Here is a 22,343-nt window from a genome sequence, read left to right on the forward strand (position 1 = left end):
CTCATTATAGAAAGCCTAATATCTTTGCTGGTATGCATAGTACCGCGTACAGGCCACAGAGTTAAACAATAAGGACATTCTTTTCGTACCGCGCCGATAACGAAGAGGTTGCGGCATTGCTCGGCTGAGCCTGAAGTGCCCGGTCCGATACAGGCCATGTCGGACGCATTCCTACACAAGCGCAACACAGGAAAACGTTTGTGAATAGCTTATTGCGTGCACGCTACGAAAGCCCCGGGTTTCAGAACTCATCTGGCGCCCCAGATGCGATATTTCTCATAATCACCTGGTAGTTCTGTTATTTTAAAAAAGACAACCCAGAACTCAATATCTACATCCAGCGAGTACACGGGTCAAATCACACAAGGAAAATATCTACGTAAACTCTCTCGCTTGAGCATTAGTGTAGTTCCGGCGGACATTTTGCCTCGCAATGCTATACTTACGAAAGAATCCGTACGCGCCGTAAAACTTGCGCCTGATCACGCCATCGGTTGCGCAAGCGAGTGGGAGCACGCGAACCCGCGTTCTTCGCCACTGCCGTGCGTCATAATTCTGTTTCAATCGAAGGCTAAGCATAGCGAAACGCCACGTCGTGGTTCCTGTTTTATACCGACAGCTTTAACGACGTCAAGCTGTTTTGCAAAGCGTAAATAAATTGGTGCGCGTTGTTACGAAAAAATCACGTTTAATGCGCGCACGTTATTTTATACCTTGACGCGCTGATTGTAGCTGCCCACATGGGGGGTTTTAAAGCCTGGCGTTTCGAAAAAAACTACAGCATATTCACGGGTGAATGATGAAGAGCTTGGGCGAAGCTCCTGAAGCAATCATGGTTACACCGTGAAATGTTCAGTGGTTTCGCTCAGCAGTAATCAAAGTGATACGCAGCTTTGATTACTGCACGCCATCTAGCGTGCAGGGTGCCGCTGCTTTTTTTTTTCCTTTTTCTCTTTTTTTTCTCTTTTTCTTCTTTTTTTTCTTTTTTTTGCACACATATTTCACACATCTCTATGGGACAGCGCCATCTAGTATATCGTCACCCAACTGCAGTTTGCATGCATCTCTATGGGACAGCGCCATCTACTGAATGATACGGGAGACGCGACGGCGGGGGCACGCCGGATGGAGCGACGACCGACCAGGTGATCCTATAAGGAGCTTCGCCCCTAAAAAACATAAGTGGATGCGCCTTACAAGATGTAATCAGTAAGCCTTGATATTTATGCAAAAAATTTAAAACATTGCAGTGGGCAATCTGAGGAAACATCAGCGAGATACGGGTAGAGGCAGACATTCAGACACTGTGAGCGCTGTATAATCGCAACGTCTTGTGCGCACTTTAAGACATTATTGCGAAGTAAGCTAACGCAAAAAAAAGAAGAAATAGCATGACAGCTCTCATTCGCAGAGATCGTCTCACCCTTAGATTTACAACGGTCCAAACGATCAGACATTTAATTGCAAAAATCAGTTTCTTTGACGACTACCCGAGTTTAATAATGTATTGCCGCTGCGACGGCAATATGCGACAGGATAGCTGGCTGAAAACTGTATATTTTACCGTTTTTTTTTTGTCTTTGTTTTTTATTCGCCATGACTAACGTTAAATGGAACACATGGTACGAGAATATTCTATTCATCTTTCAGGCTAATTTCTCCCTTTCCCAACGAAGAGTGGCCAATCAGGCTCAGCATGCTAAATCTTTCTTCTTCATAAGTTATCTCTCTTACCTTTTTTTTATTTACATATGAAAAAAATTTAAAAAAGAACGCGGGAACGTAGGCTACGTTAGAGCCGGCTGTCTCATCAGCATGATAGTAGTATTGAAGAAACACACAGAAGCAAGGGCAAATAGAACGAATAAGAGAATAAGAAAAGAGAAGAATAATGAGAAGCACTGCGTACATATGCGGTGTGGGGCGTACACAGAATTAGCAGAGTCTAAGGGCAGAGTACGATACAGAGAGGGCGGTCGCATAGATTACTGCGGATAGAGTCTGTACAGATAGTTTTCTATGCACTTACATCTCTCCAATCAAAACAAACCATATTTGTTTTGATTAGCCTGCCTAGCTTTCCCTTCTTTCATCTCTCTCTGTTCCTCTCGCCACCTGTCCGCCAATTAACGCGCGAAGGTCAGATGCTCAGCGGTACAATACGGCAAGCGCTGCCTACAAACGAAGAAACGTGGTAGAACCAATGACGCGTGAAAAGTGACTCAGATGCAGAAGCCGGGGCAAGCCAGCGGTAGAATGTTCTTTCCGGAAACGGGTCGGGTCACTAACGGCTTGCGCGTCACGCGCTGTACGTAGTTAGCGGAATGGGCCCGCTTAGGAATCGCGGGGCGAGACGCCTCTCGTTCGGTGGCTGAAATTATACACAGGGGCACATGGCGTACCGAGCTAATTACGGGGATCGAACGAAAAGAACTCTGACGAACAAAACAAACAAATGAAAGGACGAGAAAGTCAACTGGTGCGGAGTCGGTGAGGCGAAATGTATGCAGACCACGAATCCCACTGATTTATATCATTTTCAGTTACTCCACGACATTCGAAAACGCCTTGAAAAGGGCGTGGTCGAGCGGGCATGGAACAAACGTGAGGAACATTAACTGGGACGGCCACTTACCAGCTGACAGAATTAATATTACTAAATAATATACTGAGGAAAAATTTCAGACACTCGGAGAGAGAGAGAGGTAGATAGAAAATGATGGAAAGGCAGGGAGGTGAACCAGAATTATAAAGTCCTGTTTACCGCCTTACACTAAAGGGAGGAGAAAGGAAAAGAAATATGGAAAAGGAATAGAGGAGAGAATAGCAGGGGCGCAAAAAAAAATGAAAGTGTGGGTCGGGAGTAGTACAGCCTATCCAACAGGCCACGGTCACGCAAGAAGTTCAATAACGCCTTCACAGATTTACGGCGCGACGTCACTCAGAACTGATCTACATAGTCATGGCGTAGAGCAAACATAACTATTTTAACATCGTGTTGCAAATAACGTACTATGTATGCATGCGTAATCAAGTTCGCGAAACATGCTACGTCGACACGCTTATAATGCACTGTATATCACAGTTATGTTGTTGCTGTTTTGTAACTTCAGGTGGCATGAAGAAGTGACAAGGCGAGACGTCTCTTAAAGGGAAGGGCACACGCACGCTTTTAAAACATCTGTCATCAAAGCGGCTTACTGGCTTTTGACTACAGTGAATAGAACGTTAGCCGCCAACTAAGCAGCTTACTCGATGCGTGCCTTAATGTCTCACACTGCGCGGATTAGCATAAAGCGATGGGGCTCCTGCATCAGCCACCTGCGTGATTCAACCAGTATGAGTTTATTTCTTTGCTCGCCCTTCATTCACTGAACGACCTTGCGACTTGTTTATGTTGACCTTTCTGACGGTATTCTGTGACTCGAGATGACAAAATTATATATGTTTTTGTATGTGTGTGTTTCAGCAAGTTCTCAATGGTTTTCACTGCACTGGGGGGAATCGAAGTGCCACTCTGAATAATTAATGTGCGTTTTGCGTGTCTGTCTTTGTTGTCGTGCAGCTAATTTGCAGTGTAATGCGGCGGATAACAACGCACATCGAAATGCAATGTCGTTACACAGCCACTAATTATCCGCTTTACGTAATAATAGCACGTTTTTTTTTTCTTTTTACTGTATGAGACCTGTAGGTACCGTAATGGTTTGCTATTATACCTGCAGTAATTTGTTATTGTGAACACGCCAGCAAAGAAAGAAAAGAAAGAAGAAAGAAAGAAAGAAAGAAAGAAAGAAAGAAAGAAAGAAAGAAAGAAAGAAAGAAAGAAGAAAGAAAGAAAGAAAGAAAGAAAGAAAGAAAGAAAGAAAGAAAGAAAGAAAGAAAGAAAGAAAGAAAGAAAGAAAGAAAGAAAGAAGCGCTTAGGTTTTCTTTCTTGCCTTTCAGGGTTATCCTCTGATACTTATGCCTTTCACTCATCGGTGACTGACGTCGCATAACTGTTCCTCAAGTTCTGTGGATATAAGCCTATGTGCGTGCCATGCATTACGCATGTCAATTTAACCGTTCTTTGATTAACACAACTGAGTGTAAATCAAATTTACGGTCTTGCCATCATTGGACTAATTTCCAAAGTTCCAGCAGCTTTCGGTTTGTCGTTCACGTTGCCCTCGTCACACGGGGCGGAGGAAGATAATTAAGACTCTACAGCGACCGCATCGACGACATGCGTTGACGGTCACTCTCGTTAGGGCGGCGCCGGTTGCAGAGCGCAAGAACTTTCGCGGGCGGAAGTGGAAAACGCTTAGCGCTGGCCGGCGCGTGCTGCATGTACGAACAGACCCCACAGACACGCTGTTAACGCGAGGCTATTTTCTCCCGCAAGCACAATTAGGCGTCATCAGCGTCGGCCGCGTATTATCGACCGTCACAGTGGCCGCGTTTTCCCGCAGCTCCGTAGTGACGTGCGGTAAAGGACGGGAGGCAGGGGGCGTGTGATTCTAGGACAACGAAAAGAGGCGACGCAGGATGCGTTTAGGATGCTTACCGTTCAATGACAGGCATTTTCCCGCTGTTATTCTTCGTCAACCTATACAGCTACTCATTAAGAACCATTCGTCGGGACAAAGTAAGGTTCTGTCGATTCTGCAGCCTTTCTTTCATTGCGCTGTCTTTGTCCCTGTTCATACAAATTTATTCCACTGTGTATTGCCATCCGCTGGCTCCCAACTTCAGTGTTTTAACGAATAACTGTTGAGCAGACACTGTGAGCATCGTGCATTTGTGTGGTTGTCGTTAACTAGAGTGTCTAGCGAACATATTGCCAACTACCTATCGAGCGCTCTTGACGGTTTAGTTGGGTTAAGTAATTGGATTACGCTGATTTGGACGACACGCATTCATCGCCACCGCCACTGTATGCAGAACTCCTCTCTTCCAGTTCATGCGTTCCCTGATCTAACTGTTACGGTGCGTGTGCAAATCATTAATGCGTCCGAAACAGTGGTTGCCTTTTTGTTAGTGTGTTTAGAGACAGGGAGGTTCCCAGGGCCCTTCTTACGGAATGAAGGCAAGAGCAGAGGTGCCTTTTTCCGGGAACTTCGTGGACAAGTGCCGAAGTAGTAACTGAATGCCTTTGTTTATGCGTGGGAAGCATATAACTATACGTAATAGCTAAACGCCTGCATCTTATTGTTAAATGCATAGGGCACAAAGCAGCATAGTCAATGGCCGAGTATTCAACTAAACTTGCGCAACAAAAAGCCGCTGACGTATTTTACTTGTTTCCTGTTTCATTAGAACCGCAGTTCTATGCAAAGGAGGCTTCACGTGTATATGTACTGCTCGACAAAAACGAGCTCATGTAACCAGAGAAGCGGCACCTTCATCAGCCTATACACAATATACCTTTTTTTAAGAACTTAACGTAGGCTTCAATGTAAAGATAAGAAAAGCAGCGTACTGCCAGCAAACAAAACAAACAAGTTAGCAAACAACTACGTGTAACTAAGAATGGGCTGTGCTGTAGTTCGTGACTGTTTAATAATTGGCAATCCCTTTAGGCAATGATAAGTAGGGCAAGGGCGCAAGCCTATGTTGTAACGAGACACTCGCTAAATTACTTTTACGTTGTCGGACTATTGCGCTGTTCATCTCCCAAAGTTTATGACGTCATCGTCACGTCATAAAGTCAGGTGATTTGCGCCATCTAGATTATTTAATTAATGTCGTCATGTAACATTGAAGCCATGTGGCTTTTGGTGCATTGCAATTAATTTATTCGCTTGAGCATCACGTGACATTTACCGACTTTCATTATTGCTCTTTTTTTACTATTTGCTCTGACGCCAATTACGCCGAATTTTTGCACTGACGAGACATATTAGGCTTTCGCCTTGATCAGCATACACACTATGATGGAGAAGTATTGCTGGCTCTAAAAAACATAGCAAGGTAGCGTTGAAGTCGTTGGTTATTCATACTCATAATAAATAGCGCGTGAAGACACGGGGACGAAAATCAGACACGTTCGATAAGCGCTAACTAGCAACTGCTGTTCTTTCCTTGTGATTATTACTTGTCTAGTAAACAAGCCCGCTGTGACGAAGCACCGTTACTCACCAAGTGTGCCTGCCCGTTGTTCTCAGGTGACGCTGGTCAAGTGGAACGAGCCGTACCAGAAGCTAGCGTCGTGCGACAGCAGCGGCGTGATCTTCGTGTGGATCAAGTACGAAGGGCGCTGGTCCATCGAGCTCATCAACGACCGCAACACCCAGGTGACCGACTTCGCCTGGAGCCACGACGGCCGCATGGCGCTCATCTGCTACCGCGACGGATTCGTGCTCGTCGGCTCGGTGGCCGGACAGCGGTACTGGTCATCCACGCTGCACCTTGACCGCGCGGCCGTGCTCTGCGGCATCTGGACGCCCGACGACCACCAGGCACGTGACCTTCTATTACTTGACGTTCAATTACGTGACGTTCTTTTTTGCAAGGAAAGGGGACTGTTCGTCCCTTTTCCTTCAAGTTATATTGTTATACGTTCAAAGTTTGTGTAAATGTTGCGATATGTTTTATTCCAAGGCGCTGCATACTCCATCGAAAGGAAGTCAGGGTGGTAGGTTATATGATCAACATAGTTTGAAGAGCGTGGCACAGGATGAGGAAAAAAAGGAAGCTAAGGCAGGGACGTCAACCAGACGCGCGTCCTATTTGCCGCCCTCCACCGGGAAAAAAGGATTAAAGGATTAAGACAACCAAAGGAGAAGGAAGGAGGTACTATCAGAGTACATGTACGCCTGTCCATTACACGCCTACAAGCGACCGCTTAACCAGGACGATTTTAAGAACAGTATCCAGTATCCAGTATAAGACCAGCGCTCTGGATATCTTGCGCAGTGTTTTCTTGTCTTCTGCGTCGTGCTGTTAAAGGGACACTTGAGTGAAACAATGAATTATTTTAGACGGATATATCATTCTTTGAAAAATCTACTATCCTTCGTTTCAACATCATGGATTTGTAAATAAAATAAAAACTTAAGTTTAAAGATTCATTGTTATATTTCGCGTCGAAATTACTGCGCATTAATGTCAGCGTGGTGTCACGGATTTCGATGTGTTTTTTTTTTCGTTTTTTGGCTACATTGGCTCAACAAAATTTCCTGAAACTTGTTACGTGAACTCTGCAACGCCTACAGGGGACAGTGTAGTCTAGTTTTACCAATTAAGAAGTATGTAGGCCGTAGTGGACATCCTCAAAATATATGACGTCACAACGAGTCATTGCGGGAACTTCAATGTGGCGTCGCCACCGGCGTTTTGTTCTTGCGTTTTTTCTCGTTTGCCACGTGTCTTCCAGCGGCGAGAGGTGTGCGTTTGATATTGCGAAAGCGCAATTTACAGATACGAGTAAAATCGTTTTTCTCTTAAGTGGACCTTTAGAATTTTGCGGCTGAATTGACAAAGCTCTTATTTCGTAAGTGAAACTTGCTACTATTGGCCAACCACCTTCGCTAATGAGATGTCCAGCGTCGAGATTGGCTGAAATTTTCCCACAGGAATAATTCAATCGTACGTTTTTATGCGTACGGGGTCTGGGCCCTTATTCAAAAAAAGCAAGCTATCGGCTTTATTAAAACTCAGAGAGCAGGTTTCACTAGTCGCATAAGAGCACTCCGTTTTCATTTCAAAGGTTGCGCAGTTCGGCGGCAATGAAGATTTAACGTGTCCGCGAGCACGTTTTAGAGGTGATGTTCCAGCCTGACTACTAGTGTTAGGTCAGATTAATATCGTAACGATGTTTGTACAACCTTACTGGCACTGCCATATAGTTCCGTGAAGCGACGAGTCAAACATTTATTCAGTTTAAGCACATTCTATACTTACGCTTTAAAGTAATGTAAAGATTGTACATCGAGTTTGAATAATATGATTGTTGCAGTTACCACTGGGTTTTAAATTTATGTTAATTCAGCAGGACGGAGCAGTCACAGTTTCTGGACGGTAAAAAGGAGGAGTGTTGAAATGACAGCTTCAATTTACCATGGTTGTCAAAGCAATAGAAAGTCATTTTAATAATTGCGAATGATGTACAAACATGCATAGCCGAGTGTATTCAGTGACCACCAAAGCGCGCTCTTTTCATCTCTAGCACAACCACCTGATTGCTCCATTAGTTTGAAAGCAGGTACGTGGTTTGCTTTGAAAAGAGTTCGAAGAGAATGCTTCGAATGGATTCGTAATGCTTGGTTGTCTTGCCCAATCTACAACGACATAAGTAAGTCTTGAGGCTCTAGCAATCATCTGCGGCCCGTTTGTCTGCCTGTTCACGTGCGCTTTGTATTTAATGAAGTACATACTCATTTGCGACCATGTAAACAACTTACGCTTTCTGAAATCTCGCAGTCCCAGCTTTCGCAGCACCGGGAGCACACCCGGATAATCTTAATTGTTCCCATTCTGCCGCTGAGAAATGATATTGAAACGAGGTTACCCGCTGCTAAACCATCTAATGTGAATGCTAGTACCTTTGATTAGGACGGAAACGCTGATTAAAATCTGGAAGATTATGAAAAGTCGTCCTTCGGGGGTTTAGCGCTTAGCACATTGTTTTAAGCAGCTTTGTCCCGCATGAAAGGGCACCGTTGCAAAACGTCATCATTTCAAAGCTTACAATAATTCGTCATGCGATCGCAGAGCGTGAGGATCCGTGCACTTCATACAAAAGCGTCGTCACGCTACACCGGCTAGCAAATGACGTTAAAGGTTTGTAGACAACTCAGTCGGTGGATTGGGATTGAATGAAGAGAATGTCGTTGCTTTTACAACTGCGTACTGCCAATATTAGCCGACGGAAGCCAATAGTACCTAACAATAGCCAACACTACAGCCAGCGTTAGCAATCATTTATCCAAATGGAGCCACCAGTTAACTATCCCTTAGCCAAGAATAACCAATAATAACCAGCATTAGGTCCACATTCTGGCCATTTACAGTGTTTTACGTGACATTAATGTCGTTGGGAAGCTTAATTTTGTTGCATCCCGAAAAATCTTAAATGCATTGCATCTTATAAAAAAACTGCAATAAACTTCGACTTCGGCTTTATTCGCCAACACGTGGCCGTTATTAATCAACATTAAGCGACACTAACCAGTTCTGGTTGTATACGAGTACATGCGGTCGCTAAATAAGGAAACTTGAGACAGGTTGAATTGGGTCAGAAATCGTCGTATCGAGTGGCAGAACCAGTCCTACTTTTGGTAACGGCGTATGATGCCGTTACCAAAAGGGGTGGCCACTAGCATGGGCACTCGATAAAAAAAAAATGGATCGAGCGGCCGTGCCACTAGCTACCCTGTCCTCAAGATAAAACTATGTGATGGACAAAAAAAGAACGCAGCGCCACGAATCTGACGCCACGCTGCACTTTCATGCGCCGCCCACGCGCGCGTTTTGCCCGCGCGCGTAGCCCCATAAACGGATGTCTTCCTTCCATCTTTCACTCCGCATAAGTATCGCCGTTTTTGAGAATGGGAAATAAAACGTCCTTAAAGGACGCGCTGCCTACGTAAGGACAAGATAAGCGCAACGACGTTCCACTTCTTTATCACTATATCCTTTCCTTCTTAATGTAACTCTGTCATCCTTGCAAATGTTGCGGACCGGAACTACAGAGATATGCAGAAAGGGCTGTCATTTCGCTCCCGTGCGCGCGGTTTCTTGCGCTTCAAGAGCACACCGCGCGCAGCAGGTTATCCCGCACACTTCTTTCACGCTATCTGGTCCCCTTTTTATCTCGTGAAGCATGTAGCGCGTCTACGTGCTAGCCGTGCTCCGTTCGAAGCTCCGTAAAGAAGACAAAATATACGAGCTCGAAAACTTGGAGAGCAATACGAGTGCCTCCTGTGGAGGATACGCTGGCGCACTGTGCTGCTTTTAAACAGCCTGCTTTATATTCAGTTCACATTTATTTATACTCATTTCTTGTTGTTCTTTCTACGCCTCCTATTCTGTTTCTAAGCTGAGCAAATTTTATGTCGCTCGTACATTTTGTTTTTTTTTTCAGGTTGAGGAAGCGTCAAATGAAGAAGCTTGAAGGAACGCGAAAACGTTGACACCACGCGGAAGTAATTTTGCGCAGTGCGTATCTTTGTTATAGGCTTAGAAATGTCGTCTAATTTCTCTGTCGTTCGGGCCGGAATCACTTCCGTTGTTTTGGCGCACATGACTGAACGATACGCCTTTAATCTGTTCTCCAATTCTGTCGTCCAATTTTATCATCAATTCTGAAGGGGTGTCGTGTGTGCGGAATGACTCACCTAAACATTAATTATCGTGCGGTTAAAATTCCGCGCGGTTGCGATCATAACATATCAACTTCGGTGAACGCCCCCATTAAGTATACTCATGCATGAAGTGACTTGCTTTTAAAATAAAATGGCTTTCAGATATATTGGTCGCTTTAAAGAGCTTCGATTACTAGGAAGCGTTAACGCATGACGCGTCGTTTTTTAATTTTGTTTTTGCAGACCATACCCTCGTTTACGTAAGTTTATAGAAGTGATGTGGCGTAACATAATACTTGGCAATTGCAGAGAAATTTAGCGAGTCACTTGGCGCATTACAGAAGTATAAACAAAAATAAGATGGGCAATACGAGAAACGGAACGAAAGAATTTCAAGTAAATTTGATAAATATCCAAGAACATCTGCGCACGCTGCCAAACGCAGCTCGCAGAAGCCACTCAAAATAAACGGTCCAAACTGGGTCCTTTACTCTAAAAAAAAACAACATACACTCTCCTTTCTGTACTCTCAAATTTTCTGTTTCTTTTTCTTCGCGATGTTTTTCTTCGCGAGACCGAAATACCTGCGCCGAAGAATTCCAAGCGGCCGGGGACATAAATTTTAGGGATAGCATTCGCGAAAGAGCGGAGCCGTGACTAAGTGCCCGAAAAAGAAAGACTTAAATAAAAAAAACGGCGCAATACAAGCCGCGCTTCTGAATTAAACGAATTTTTTGTCTGAGTATTGCACTGACACAGTGGAAATTATTTCTTCTCTTTGCAACCTCGAAGCGTTCGTCAGAGCGAAGCGCATCAAAACGCTGCAGGACGGAAGAGCAACGGTGAGGTTTCGTGGTCTGCTTTCGTGTCAACGCCCCGTCAGACGGAAAAAAACCGCGACAAACATAGTTGACGCTTTTGAATTCCCCGTGTGCCCGTTCAGGGGAACACAATAGCGGCGTCTTTCTGGCAATATAAAAAGTACCCTGGGGGCGAGAAATCGGGAAAACGTTGTTTTGTGTCCGTCTTTTTCTGCCTTTTTTCCCCATCTTTGTTTTTCTACTATGATTTTGGGATAAATGTGCATTTAATGGAATTTTGTGCTGAGCTTATCGTCAGTTTTTCCAACATCTTTTATAAAACAGCTGCCTCTTTTTAGCTCGTTACTTATTTCTTTCTTCCTCTATTTCCTTTTGAGTGAGTTGGCATGGAATGCCGTTTTATACTCAGTTTTACTAGTTTTACTGAGGTTCCCTAACATCTTTCCTGAAGTTGTCTTTCTTTCTTTCTTTCTTTCTTTCTTTCTTTCTTTCTTTCTTTCTTTCTTTCTTTCTTTCTTTCTTTCTTTCTTTCTTTCTTTCTTTCTTTCTTTCTTTCTTTCTTTCTTTCTTTCTTTCTTTCTTTCTTTCTTTCTTTCTTTCTTTCTTTCTTTCTTTCTTTCTTTTAATAATAATTTGGTGCAGTGGTCGCATAGTGCCTACCAATTCAAGTTTGTTTGGTATCACGCTTCTAAATGATACCTTATTCGTGTCACTTATCGTCGCGATACGCGACACAGTTCTCAAACGACGCACTGTGCAAGTGCGCAAGTGACAGAACTTGAGTAATTTTCCGTAATTTCCTGTATATCCTCAAACTCTCGCACCAGTCGCAAAGCGCAATTTTCTAAATGCTAGGTATGCCTCTACTGTGTGCTTTGTACTGCTTTCTGTAACTGGGTTTTCTTTTCAATTTTTGTCGACGTTTTGACAAACCGTTTTCCACTGGACCATGTCACCACAGCAGCATAGCATACAACGAATCTGCTGGTTTCTTTCGTTATAAATTCGTAAACTTAAATACACGACAACAATATTCGCTGGTCCTTAGTGATTTGCGAGGCAGGGCATATGTTCTTGTAAACATGATTAGGCAAATACGGGGAAGAGGCAATTGTGATGCTTTCGCGTGATTGCAGTGGAATGTTTGCATCTATACTAGTTAAATATGCGGCAAACGCAATTGCGATGCTTTCACGTGATTACATCGGAACGGTTTCGTCTGGACAAAATTTTCCTTCAACTAATGTACAGAAGTGATCCGACAAGCGCTGCCGATCGTAAAAGAGTTGGCGACGTTCTTACACAAGAGAAAAGACAAAAAAAACGAAAGAAAGGTTGGGCAGGTTCGAAGCTTACAGCGGAAAATTCACTAAGCTCGAAGAAATGCATTCTGCATTTGAAATCACTAAGACTCACGATATGCACTGCTGCGAGTAACGACACGGCATTTTGTAAGCCACATTCCGTGGTTACGAGAAGCTCAAGATTTACATATATCGAGTTGGACACACCATAGATCCTTCTGGTTTCGCCAAGCAGCCAGTTTCTTCCGCATATGTAAATGTTCGATCAACCTAGCGATGTGGATAAAGAACCCGATCAAACGTAAATTTAAGAGCTTATTTTCTACAAGCACGCCATCGAGTGATCTTTTAAAACAGTGAGAGATGCAATAGACGTCTGTTTTTTTAAACTAAAGAGATGATCTTCAGCGCTCCAAAACTTTCGGCTGTGATTTCCATTACTTGAAAAGTGGATAGCTTAGACGTCTGTTTTCCGAATACTTTGAAGTAGATGCGCTACTGCCGCGGACTGTTTAGCAACTGTTTAATCTATTTATACTGAAGCGAGCTTTTGAACAATGCGTTACTTCAAAGCTAGAAGAGCATGGGTGCATGAAAGGCGACCGAAAAGTTTTTGTATATACATTTATTTTTTTATCACATGTGAATATACCAAAATTAACATACGAACATAACTTCACGGAATTCCGGTACACGTTTCGACATACAGCAGGTTTTACGGCTTGTGCTCCAGCAGTAGTGATTTCCGGAAGCCCGTTAATGGAGGCTAGCATGCTTACGAGTAACACGATATCGTTGTAAATCATACCGGATGTTTTGAACAATCATACCAAGTCTGAAGCAGATAGTGATCTTTCTTGTGCTTAGATTAGCGTTAGTTATACCTAATTCTCTACTGCTACGTGTGAAATATTACCCTAGTTTTGATTACTGTGGACTGAGCTTGAGCTGACTTATGTTTTCGGTCCCATCGTCCATGTTAGTACGAGACGACGCCAGTGCAAACGTATGAAAACGATGTACTTAAGTCATCTGGTTAACTGCGATGAGACATGGTTTATTTCGGGTGAACTCTTCATGGCGGCACTCTTATATTTATTAAAGATAGATTGATTGGTACATATTTTCGTTCATTCCTAATATAGACAGTAAGACAGTTGAGTGTTTTTTCTGATATTGTTGTTGTTGTAAGACATTAAATCTTATTGTAGTGGAGGCAACCTCTACCTCAGTTTCTCCACAGCAACAAAGGCGTGACAGAAGAAAAACAGCACTCAGTTAAGCAATCTCCTTCTCTCACGCGTTGTTAAAGCACCCTGGCTGCGCGTAGTATCACTGATGAGAAATCGAAGCGTCGTCCATAAGATAAAAAAAGAGGAGCAAATGCTCCCCAACACCGGCCTGCCAAGTGCCAAAATGTCATTTGTGCCGTGTTGCCTGAAGTTCAAAAGCTGCGGCGCCGTAACACGCAGGTGTTCTGTAGACTTCTTCCTAGTAACTTGGAGGGGTGTACGTGGCGGTACGCTCTTTTATCTGCAGCTCGGCGCAGTCTTCACAGGCCACCGTCATGTACCGTCTTCTTCTCCGTACCCCTCACCGTTCCTGATAGATGAAGCCGCCCTCCAGACGTCTCCGGCGCTCGCTTCATCCGTTATCTCAGGCGCGTGCGGATTCCCTCGCGGCTCCTTTTTCACGTGGCTGACGAAAAAGGAGCTCCCCGTGTCGACCCAATTTCGTGCAGCACTGCAGAGTAGCAGAGTCGACGTGGGCACACCTCTTCTGTGGTGTAATCGTCTACAGTGTCCCCAGTGTAGGTTGTTATTAGTGTAGTGTAGATTGTCGCCAGAGTATGGTGCAAATGTGTTCTAGTGTTGTGTAGGTTGTTACGAGTGTAGTGCAGGTAGTTACTAGTTGCCGAGCCGACATCGGCACAGCTCTTCATCGGCGTCATCGTCTACAATGTCCCCAGTGTAGTAGGTTGTTACTAGCGTAGTGTACATTGTTACTAATGTATAGTGTAGCTGTTGCTAGTGTTGTGTAGGTTGTTCCTAGTGTAGTTTAGGTAGTTACGGAATGCCGAGCCAATGTGGACACAGCTCTTCGTTGGCGTAATCGTCTACGATGTCCCCAGTGTAGGTCATTACTGGTGTAGTGCAGATCGTCGCCAGTGTAGTGCATATTGTTACTAGTATTGTGTAGGATGTTACTAGTGTCGTGTAGGTAGTTGCCGAGCCAACTTGGGCACAGCTCATAGTAGGCGTAATCGTCTACAATGTCCTCAGTGTTGTGCATAGGTTGTTACTAGCGCAGTGTAGATTGTCACCAGCGTAGTGTAGGTAGTTACTGGTTGTGAGGGTCACCTCCTCGGTTGTATGCGCATACATCTTGCGTGAGCGTTAAACAACACTTTCTTTCTAACCAGTAGTAGCACGGCACTTGAAGAGCCGACAAAGCGGTGTCTTTTGCTACGCGAAAAGGTGTTTAGCATACATTTGAGTCATTCAGGATCCAAAAAGACAAGAAAAACTTAAAGAAAACGGTTAGCTTTATCTGCGTACCATCCCAGGCAATCTGGACCCTCACAAATAATAAAGAAAGCAAAAGAAAGGAAATGCGGGGGATAAAGGGAAAAATATAACCACTCATAACTACGGCCGTATACTCACCCATCATTGCTCATTTCACAGTCACAGGTGGCCATGGCGCCAGGAAGAGCTCTGAAAGCACATCAGCGTTTTGTTAGCTTTACGTGCAGCTGTTTTAATGTTTGTTTTACATTTTTTTTCTAATTTTCATCTGGCTTCCGCTTCACCGACCATGAGTATTGCGGATGGAGGCCCTGCTCTCACATTACGAGGGATATTTAAACTAGACATTTCTGGTGTTTCTTCGTTTGTTTCTACTCTATAGATCCTTGCCGCAAGACATCTCGAGTTTGGTGCAAACGCGCGCACATGCATCCCAGAGGCTTCTAATTAAGACAACCGTTGCCAATCCATCACATCTATACTAGATGGTTTCACGTAACGCTGTAATGACCTCCACGAATCGACAGATTAATATTACGCCGAAACAAGGCTATCTATCAAGCGTTAGTGAACACGAGGCCACCACACGTCACGCCTAACTGCACACAAATGTTCAGGCTATGTTGCAAGTGAAGAACAGAATCCTCTGTCTCTCTGGCACGTGTGCGTGTGTGCACTCTTTTACCCTTGGCGCACCCAGCAACTGCCGCGAAGTAGCAACACTTTCGCGCACACGCTGGCAGCTGCCGCAGGAGGCGGCGGCAGAACCCCCAGCTCTAGAGCCTGGCTATACCATCCTCGCCGTGTGCGCGGGATAGAGATGGATCGATGGGAACGCCAGCATAATGTTGCACCGCCGTTCATCATCTGTCGGGAGACGACGTAGCGTCCTTCGCGTTAAGCGCTCCTCTTTCGTTCTGCTTACCGCGCGTTTACAACGCGCTAGACCGTGAAGCGGCGCAAAACAAACCCGCACGACAAGCCTCCGTTCGCAGGTACGAAACAAACACGTAAGAACATCGTCTCATAAAGAACTTTCCGCGGTGCATTCCAAAAGGTATCAGAACTGGGTAAGTTCGCGGAAGAGTATAGCTTAGTGCATAGATCGCTGCCTGGAGCACATTAACCACGCCTAGTAACCGACCTGGCAACGCATGAGCGAGCGGGTGAAGTATTCGCGCCTGACACACGGGTGTCGGCGTGAAGCACACGCTGGCGGTAATGAAGCAGCTCAATACTCGAAGAACCCAGCTAGGGCAAGCTCAGCGGTATCGCTCTTTCGCGATGGAAGTTTTGTTAGAAGCTCAAGTCAGTATAAACTGGCAACGATAGTAAAACTCCATAAAACTTTCGTTTATAAACTCGTGGTACGTGCGACGTGACGCAACGGCTAATAACAAAGCTTCTTGCAAAAATATGTATGTATTACTAAGCGTACAAACTGCGTGTGTTCTATACCCTCTTGAAGAGAGCGGCCATGCTCGTCTTTGAAGTGCCGCCTTAGAGGGAGCGTTCCTCCCCCACATATGCTGAGCCCTGCTCCCAACTGGGGCTGAAAGAATAGCGTGTTTTCCTGTCTTCAAACCTCTCGTCCTCCCTTCCCCACCTCGAACGGGCGACACGTGTGACCTTGATAGCGCAGTTGGGCATCTTTTCTATCGGCTGTCGTAGAGAATGAAAGCACTGCCGACGAGAGAAAGGGCACAAGATTGCATTGGCAGTCTCGCCCCACCAGACCGAGCAACAGCACCGCTTTTTCACGGGGACTTACTGAGTGCTTTTTAATGTTTGAACGAGATGTAACCATCAATCTGTTATTATATTTTTGTTTAAATGGAAGAAAGTGGTCGACCGCTATCTGGTTGGATAGTGTCAAATTGGAGCGGCCAGACCAGCATAGTGTGTATTACTTACGCTGAAAGCTGGCTGCCACGAATGTAAAACGTGTTAAGAATCGCTGCATCACAACGCAGTGATCTCGCAGTATCGGATTGTAAAATCGCTTCAAGCACTAATTTACAACAGAAGAAGACCACGTCAAGGCTGGATGAACACAAGGGTCTCAAATTAACAACAGAAACGTTTTATGCACTGCCTCGCTTGAATCCTATGTTAATGAGGGTGAAGCGATTAAAGGACGACGTGGAATAGGGCAGACAACAACAGTCTCTTACTTACAACTCGGGTTTATTGCGAAAAACAGAAAACAAAATATACACATAACGGGAACAGTGGCGCCGAAGGCCGAGATTAACACGTACAATGACTAACGGTGACATAACTTATCAGAGCCCGAAATACGGGGATTAGAAAAGCAGGAACTACAACCCTATGAAGTCTATGGTTCGAGAGAGAGAGAAATGTTTTAATGAAATGCTGGAGATGTTAGCCTGGCTATTCGCCTGACATGCTACTCCAGGTGCTGGTTGATGATTATGATATTTACACTGATAAGCGTGTAACAGCACACACACACACACACACACACACACACACACACACACACACACACACACACACACACACACACACACACACACACACACACACACACACACACACACACACACACACACACACACACATACTCTCTCTCTCTCTCTCTCCTCTCTCTCTCTCTCTACTGAGGCTCCTACTTTTATTTACGTTGAGATAACAGACGCCTACTGGACTAACAGACGGCTACGGCTACAAAGTTTTGTTCAGGCTCGTGGCCCTCAAAAAAGTCAGCAACGCTTTCGTGGCGCGCAACGCACAGGTGCTGCTTTGCCATGGGCCCAGAATATGTCTCAGTTCTAAGCACGAGTCCCGTTGAAGGTGCAAGGCGATGTCAATGCTTTACTGAAATACCTAAAGCCAAGGGACCTATGCGACCGCCTGTGGACTTGATGTGCCCTCCCCCCCAAGTGTGCGTGTGATTCTGTCCCCCTCTCTTTTTTCTTCTGTCTCACCTTTCGCCCCTTTATTCCTATCCCCGGTGCAGGGTAGCAAACAGGACGGGCGTCTTGTTAACCTCCGTGGCCTTCCTTGCTTCTCCGTCTCTCTCTCTCCCGCTCGCTCGCTCTTGTGACACCCGCCTTCATTCTAATACCCCTGGTGCTCTTGCTAAATTGTACTCTTTACCTATATAACCGCAGGTATTGTTCGGCACATCGAACGGTCAAATCCTGGTGAACGACATGCACGGCGAGCTAGTGGCTCAGGTGACCCTGAATGAGGACGCCGCCATCGTTGCCATGGCGTGGTCCTGCGAGAAGTTCAAGATGGAAGAGGCAGACGACGAGAACAGCCGAACAGCGGCGGCCTCCAATGGAGACGCCTCCTCCGTCCCGCCCGCACAGGGTAAGAGCGATTGTGTCAATTTTGGCGCTTCAACAACTGTGATTGGAGCAGGGTAAAAGCGTAAAAATAGTGTTGTAGCCAACACTGACCATTACCACTGACCTTGATGGCACGTTTTGTATACAGCACCATTAATCTCAGTGTCGGTTGTAGAAAGTCTCTGGCACCGCACCTGTTTGTGCGTGTTCTACAGACTAGAAGCCGAACCAAGAACAATCATTTGCGCTGTTTTATGTATGGATCGCTTTAGGCTCGCGCATGAAAGAAGTATCCTAAAGAAGCAACCTAAACGATGGGTATCCTAAACGGGCTGCACTGTTTGTGTTAACTTGCACGCCGTAACCGCTCTAGATTGTGCAGGCTTTGTTAATAACAGCAAAGATAGTGCGCGCAAAAAGAAAAGAAAAAACAGTTTGGCGGTGGCTGGCGCGTGGCACGAGATTCTTTGGTTATTTCGCGGTAATAAGCGGCAGCGTTGGGACGCGCTGCTCTGATGTCTTCAGGCATATTGTCCTGCATCTTACTTAAAGCCCGGTTTACCTTAGAACGAAGTGTTTGGATTTTACAGGCGTTGTATGATTAGTGCCGTCTGTGGTCGGGCCACTTGGAACACGGCTCGAAACGATCTCCATGTCCAGCTTGGTATGCGTGTTATTTCGCACCTGTGATCATTTCCAGTCCTCGTTCAAGCTTTATAGCGGCATAATAGATTGTTCCCAGCCTTCAGCTCCTAGCAAAAGCATGCGTCCAATGGCCACCAGTACCTTGAAGTAGGAACCATCATTATTCCCCAAGCATACGGGTAAACCATCTGAGCCACTGCGGCGATACGTGCTGAAGATACAGAGGCAACGGTCCAGAATTAATGAAGGGGGCTACTTCGAAAGGACCAATCGCGAGCCAACGCGCGAAAGAATTAGCATGGCTATAAGGAACAACATACAGGACACCACATTCTGTCTTCTGCAGTGCTGTGAACAAAAATAAGTGGTTTTCACTGATCGCTAATAATTGCTATATGTTCATGCAGTCTTCGACGTTTTATTTTTCTTTTTTTTATTCGCTGCCGTATTCATATTATATCCTTATTCTAATCTAATTTAGATGCTAGTTCGTCGATACGCAGCACTCTTTCTGAGTGTTCTCCATTTCTTTTCCTCATCAGCATGCGCGGTATGAAAATGAAAACTTTCTTGTCTTGATGTTCTATTTTTTTTTCTTTCATTTGCTTCTTTTGTCGCTGTGTGTACATACGAATTGACTTGCAGCGTCGAGAGTATACCACTGGCCTTCGCACGGCAAATCGATGTTTGAAATATTTATAACCAAGATGTCAATCGCTAAGTGGCGTGTCAGTGTATTCGAATCGACTGCCTCGTTCTACCAGGCATCACGTTCTCTGCGTCGCGACTCGACAAAAACGCGAGATCTGAATCAAGAGCTCTAACGACAACATTTCCGGCTTTTGCTTTTTATTATGTTTAGAACGTTACGACGTACGCTGATTCAACAAACATTGCATGCTGCTTTAGCGCGAGCATGGTAGTAAATTTTTTTTTCACATACGTAGCCTAGCAGTTGCACGCAATGAAGAAGCAAATGTTTTGCTACGTTAGCTGGATAATTCTATAGGGTGTTGTCAGAAATATTACAGGAATGTAAACCGCAGAGTCGATTAGGACGTCGGGGTAAGGGAATACTTTGAACTTTGAGGCTATTGAGCATACTAAACGTGTGATGCCTTGGTTCTTCGCACTGGAAGGAAAGGAGCGAGTGCGTGATATGAGTGGCGTCGTCTTCGCGGAATAAACGCCTGCAGTTGTCGCTTCCCTTGAGTACGTGAGATTTCGCTGGGTGTTTTTCGCACCCCGGTAGAGTTGATCTCAAAAGGACGCTGACGCGTCTTCTATCTTTAGTGATTTCATGCGGGCGCTCCGATAAGCTTCTTTCTGCGTCTTTTCTTCTCCGAATTCCTGATGCAACACATGTGCAGGCGAGTAGACGTGCGCCTACGATCGCAGCGAGTCTTTTCTGTATATTTTTATTTGATTCTGTTGCTCGAATTTAGATGTTCCTCGTAGGCGTGTGAGGCAACACATGCGATTTATCTTGGCTCTGATAAAAAAAATTGATTCGCAATACTGCATCCTGGGCTTCAGATGTTGAACCAAGCTTTTTGTTCTAGCGCAAGCTATCTTGAGTTAGGCACAACCGTTCACCAACTGAATAACTGATTTGAACGCATTCTTACGGTATGTTTGTGTCCCTTCCAAAGCGCCCCTTCACCACACTGTATGGCATGCACGATCAAGAGCGCATAGGTTCAAGTTTATTTAAGGATACGGGACTCCCACAGACTCGGGAATACTGTTTAGATTCTTAAGAAAGCTCGCATGGGCAATCGTTGAAGCCCGATCCATCTTCTTCGTTCAGTGAATAAAAACAAAAAAAAATGTATTCAGGTATGAACGCTACGATATGCACTCTCTCCATTCTAAAAAGTTGCGACAACCTTCTGTAGCCTGGAGTCTGCAAAGATCTTGAGTAACTCAGCAGTGGCAGCTTTTGGGCGACGGCTGATGCAGATGATGACGTAAGTCACGACTCGTGAGACGGGTTTAGTGTCAGCGCTTTCAACAGAGATTCCCAGCAGAATTCAGAATTGTAACAATTGAAGCACGTATATAAATAGCTCAGGAAGCTTACGTAAACTCCAAATAATGTAGGGTGCTAGCGGGTCGAGATGCACATCTAGTATTTCTTGGCGTACTTAGGTTTCACATCCTTCGATGAATACAACTTTGGGATACACCTTGGATACACCTTTATGACATTTGCTAATTTTGCAGTTTGTGATTTAATAACACATAGATAGTCCGTATCAAGAAGTAAGGAACCTACTTTATTGTGAGGTAACTAAGATCACTAACATTCGAAGTGAACATTTCCGAGCAGAGGTTGGCAATCAATTTACAACTTTGAAAAAGTTATTGATATTTATTCCACTTCGAGGTAATAAATACTCCATCCGCAAGTAGTGTTAAAATATATTTGCCTGCAATGCGCTCTCTATTAAGCGTGCTTACACGCGAATAATACAGTGCTGCTATTTATGCACTCTTCCTACACTGCTACTCAACGATACAGACTGGTAAATGCGGTCGTATTCGTGACAGAGACACTGATACATTCGCAGGAGAAATAACAGTGGGCTTTTGCATTTCACAGTGAAGCCCTCCGGCGTGAGCTTCGAATCGAGTGAATGCGATACGGCGATGCTGGCACGGAACAGTCAATAACCGAAATCACTTTGTGTTCGCCTTCTTGCTCACCTCACGCAGCTCCCGAATCCAAGCTATCCGTCCTGGCCGTTTGCTTCAGCAACGGAGCCATTCATGTCATGAAGAATTATGACGACATCTCGCCTACCATCATCAACACTGGTCTCAAAGGTACGGAGAGTGAAGTTATATTGCATATATACCTTGTGTGTTTTCAAGCGACCTCGTCTGAGCGTCATTACGTATGAATGACTTCACTATTCATCAATTGCATAAGCTTGCACTTCAAGTGCCGCTGCTTTTGAAATTGTAATATTTTCCTGTGTAGCTTTCTTTATCTTCACTACAAAAGTTCTTCTAACTTTTTTCCGCTTGCAATCGTTCGAGCCTTTTCGCTGGCCAATATATAATAGTTTGCAAACCTTCTTTTTACTTCTTGCCGCAGTAGGGCTTTGCCACAGTAATTGCCTGTTTTCAAAGAAGCACGCTTTACAGGCTACAAAAATACAGTGCAATTATAACTTAAATGTAAACATTTTGACAGAAATCTGTCTGGCTGGCTGGCTGGCTGGCTGGGCATTTCACGTCCTGTCATCCGACCGCCCACAAAGATTCGGTAGTTTCGGCGCTCTTTTCACGTGCAAGAACAATCTGCACGTCGGAGGGGGAGAGAAAGAGAGAAGAGGAGAGGGTCGTCGCCGAGCTTCAAAAGAACGGATACACCAACGCTTTCATTCGCCGAGTGTCGCGCCGTGTGCCGAAAGACACGCTACGCGACCCC

At 44.9% G+C, this 22,343-nt stretch overlaps 1 protein-coding gene across 1 annotated transcript in view; it reads left to right on the plus strand.

Moving 5' to 3' along the window:
- Positions 1-22,343, plus strand: part of LOC119397606 (tubby-related protein 4) — a 167,294-nt gene that overhangs the window by 120,361 nt on the left and 24,590 nt on the right. Inside the window, exons 2-4 of the mRNA XM_037665030.2 lie at positions 6,147-6,440; positions 18,077-18,281; positions 21,623-21,733. Coding sequence (XP_037520958.1) covers positions 6,147-6,440; positions 18,077-18,281; positions 21,623-21,733 — 610 coding nt within the window. The remainder of the gene's footprint in view (positions 1-6,146; positions 6,441-18,076; positions 18,282-21,622; positions 21,734-22,343) is intronic.

This window comes from Rhipicephalus sanguineus, chromosome 6 (genome assembly GCF_013339695.2).
Source record: "Rhipicephalus sanguineus isolate Rsan-2018 chromosome 6, BIME_Rsan_1.4, whole genome shotgun sequence".
Classification (NCBI taxonomy): domain Eukaryota; kingdom Metazoa; phylum Arthropoda; class Arachnida; order Ixodida; family Ixodidae; genus Rhipicephalus; species Rhipicephalus sanguineus.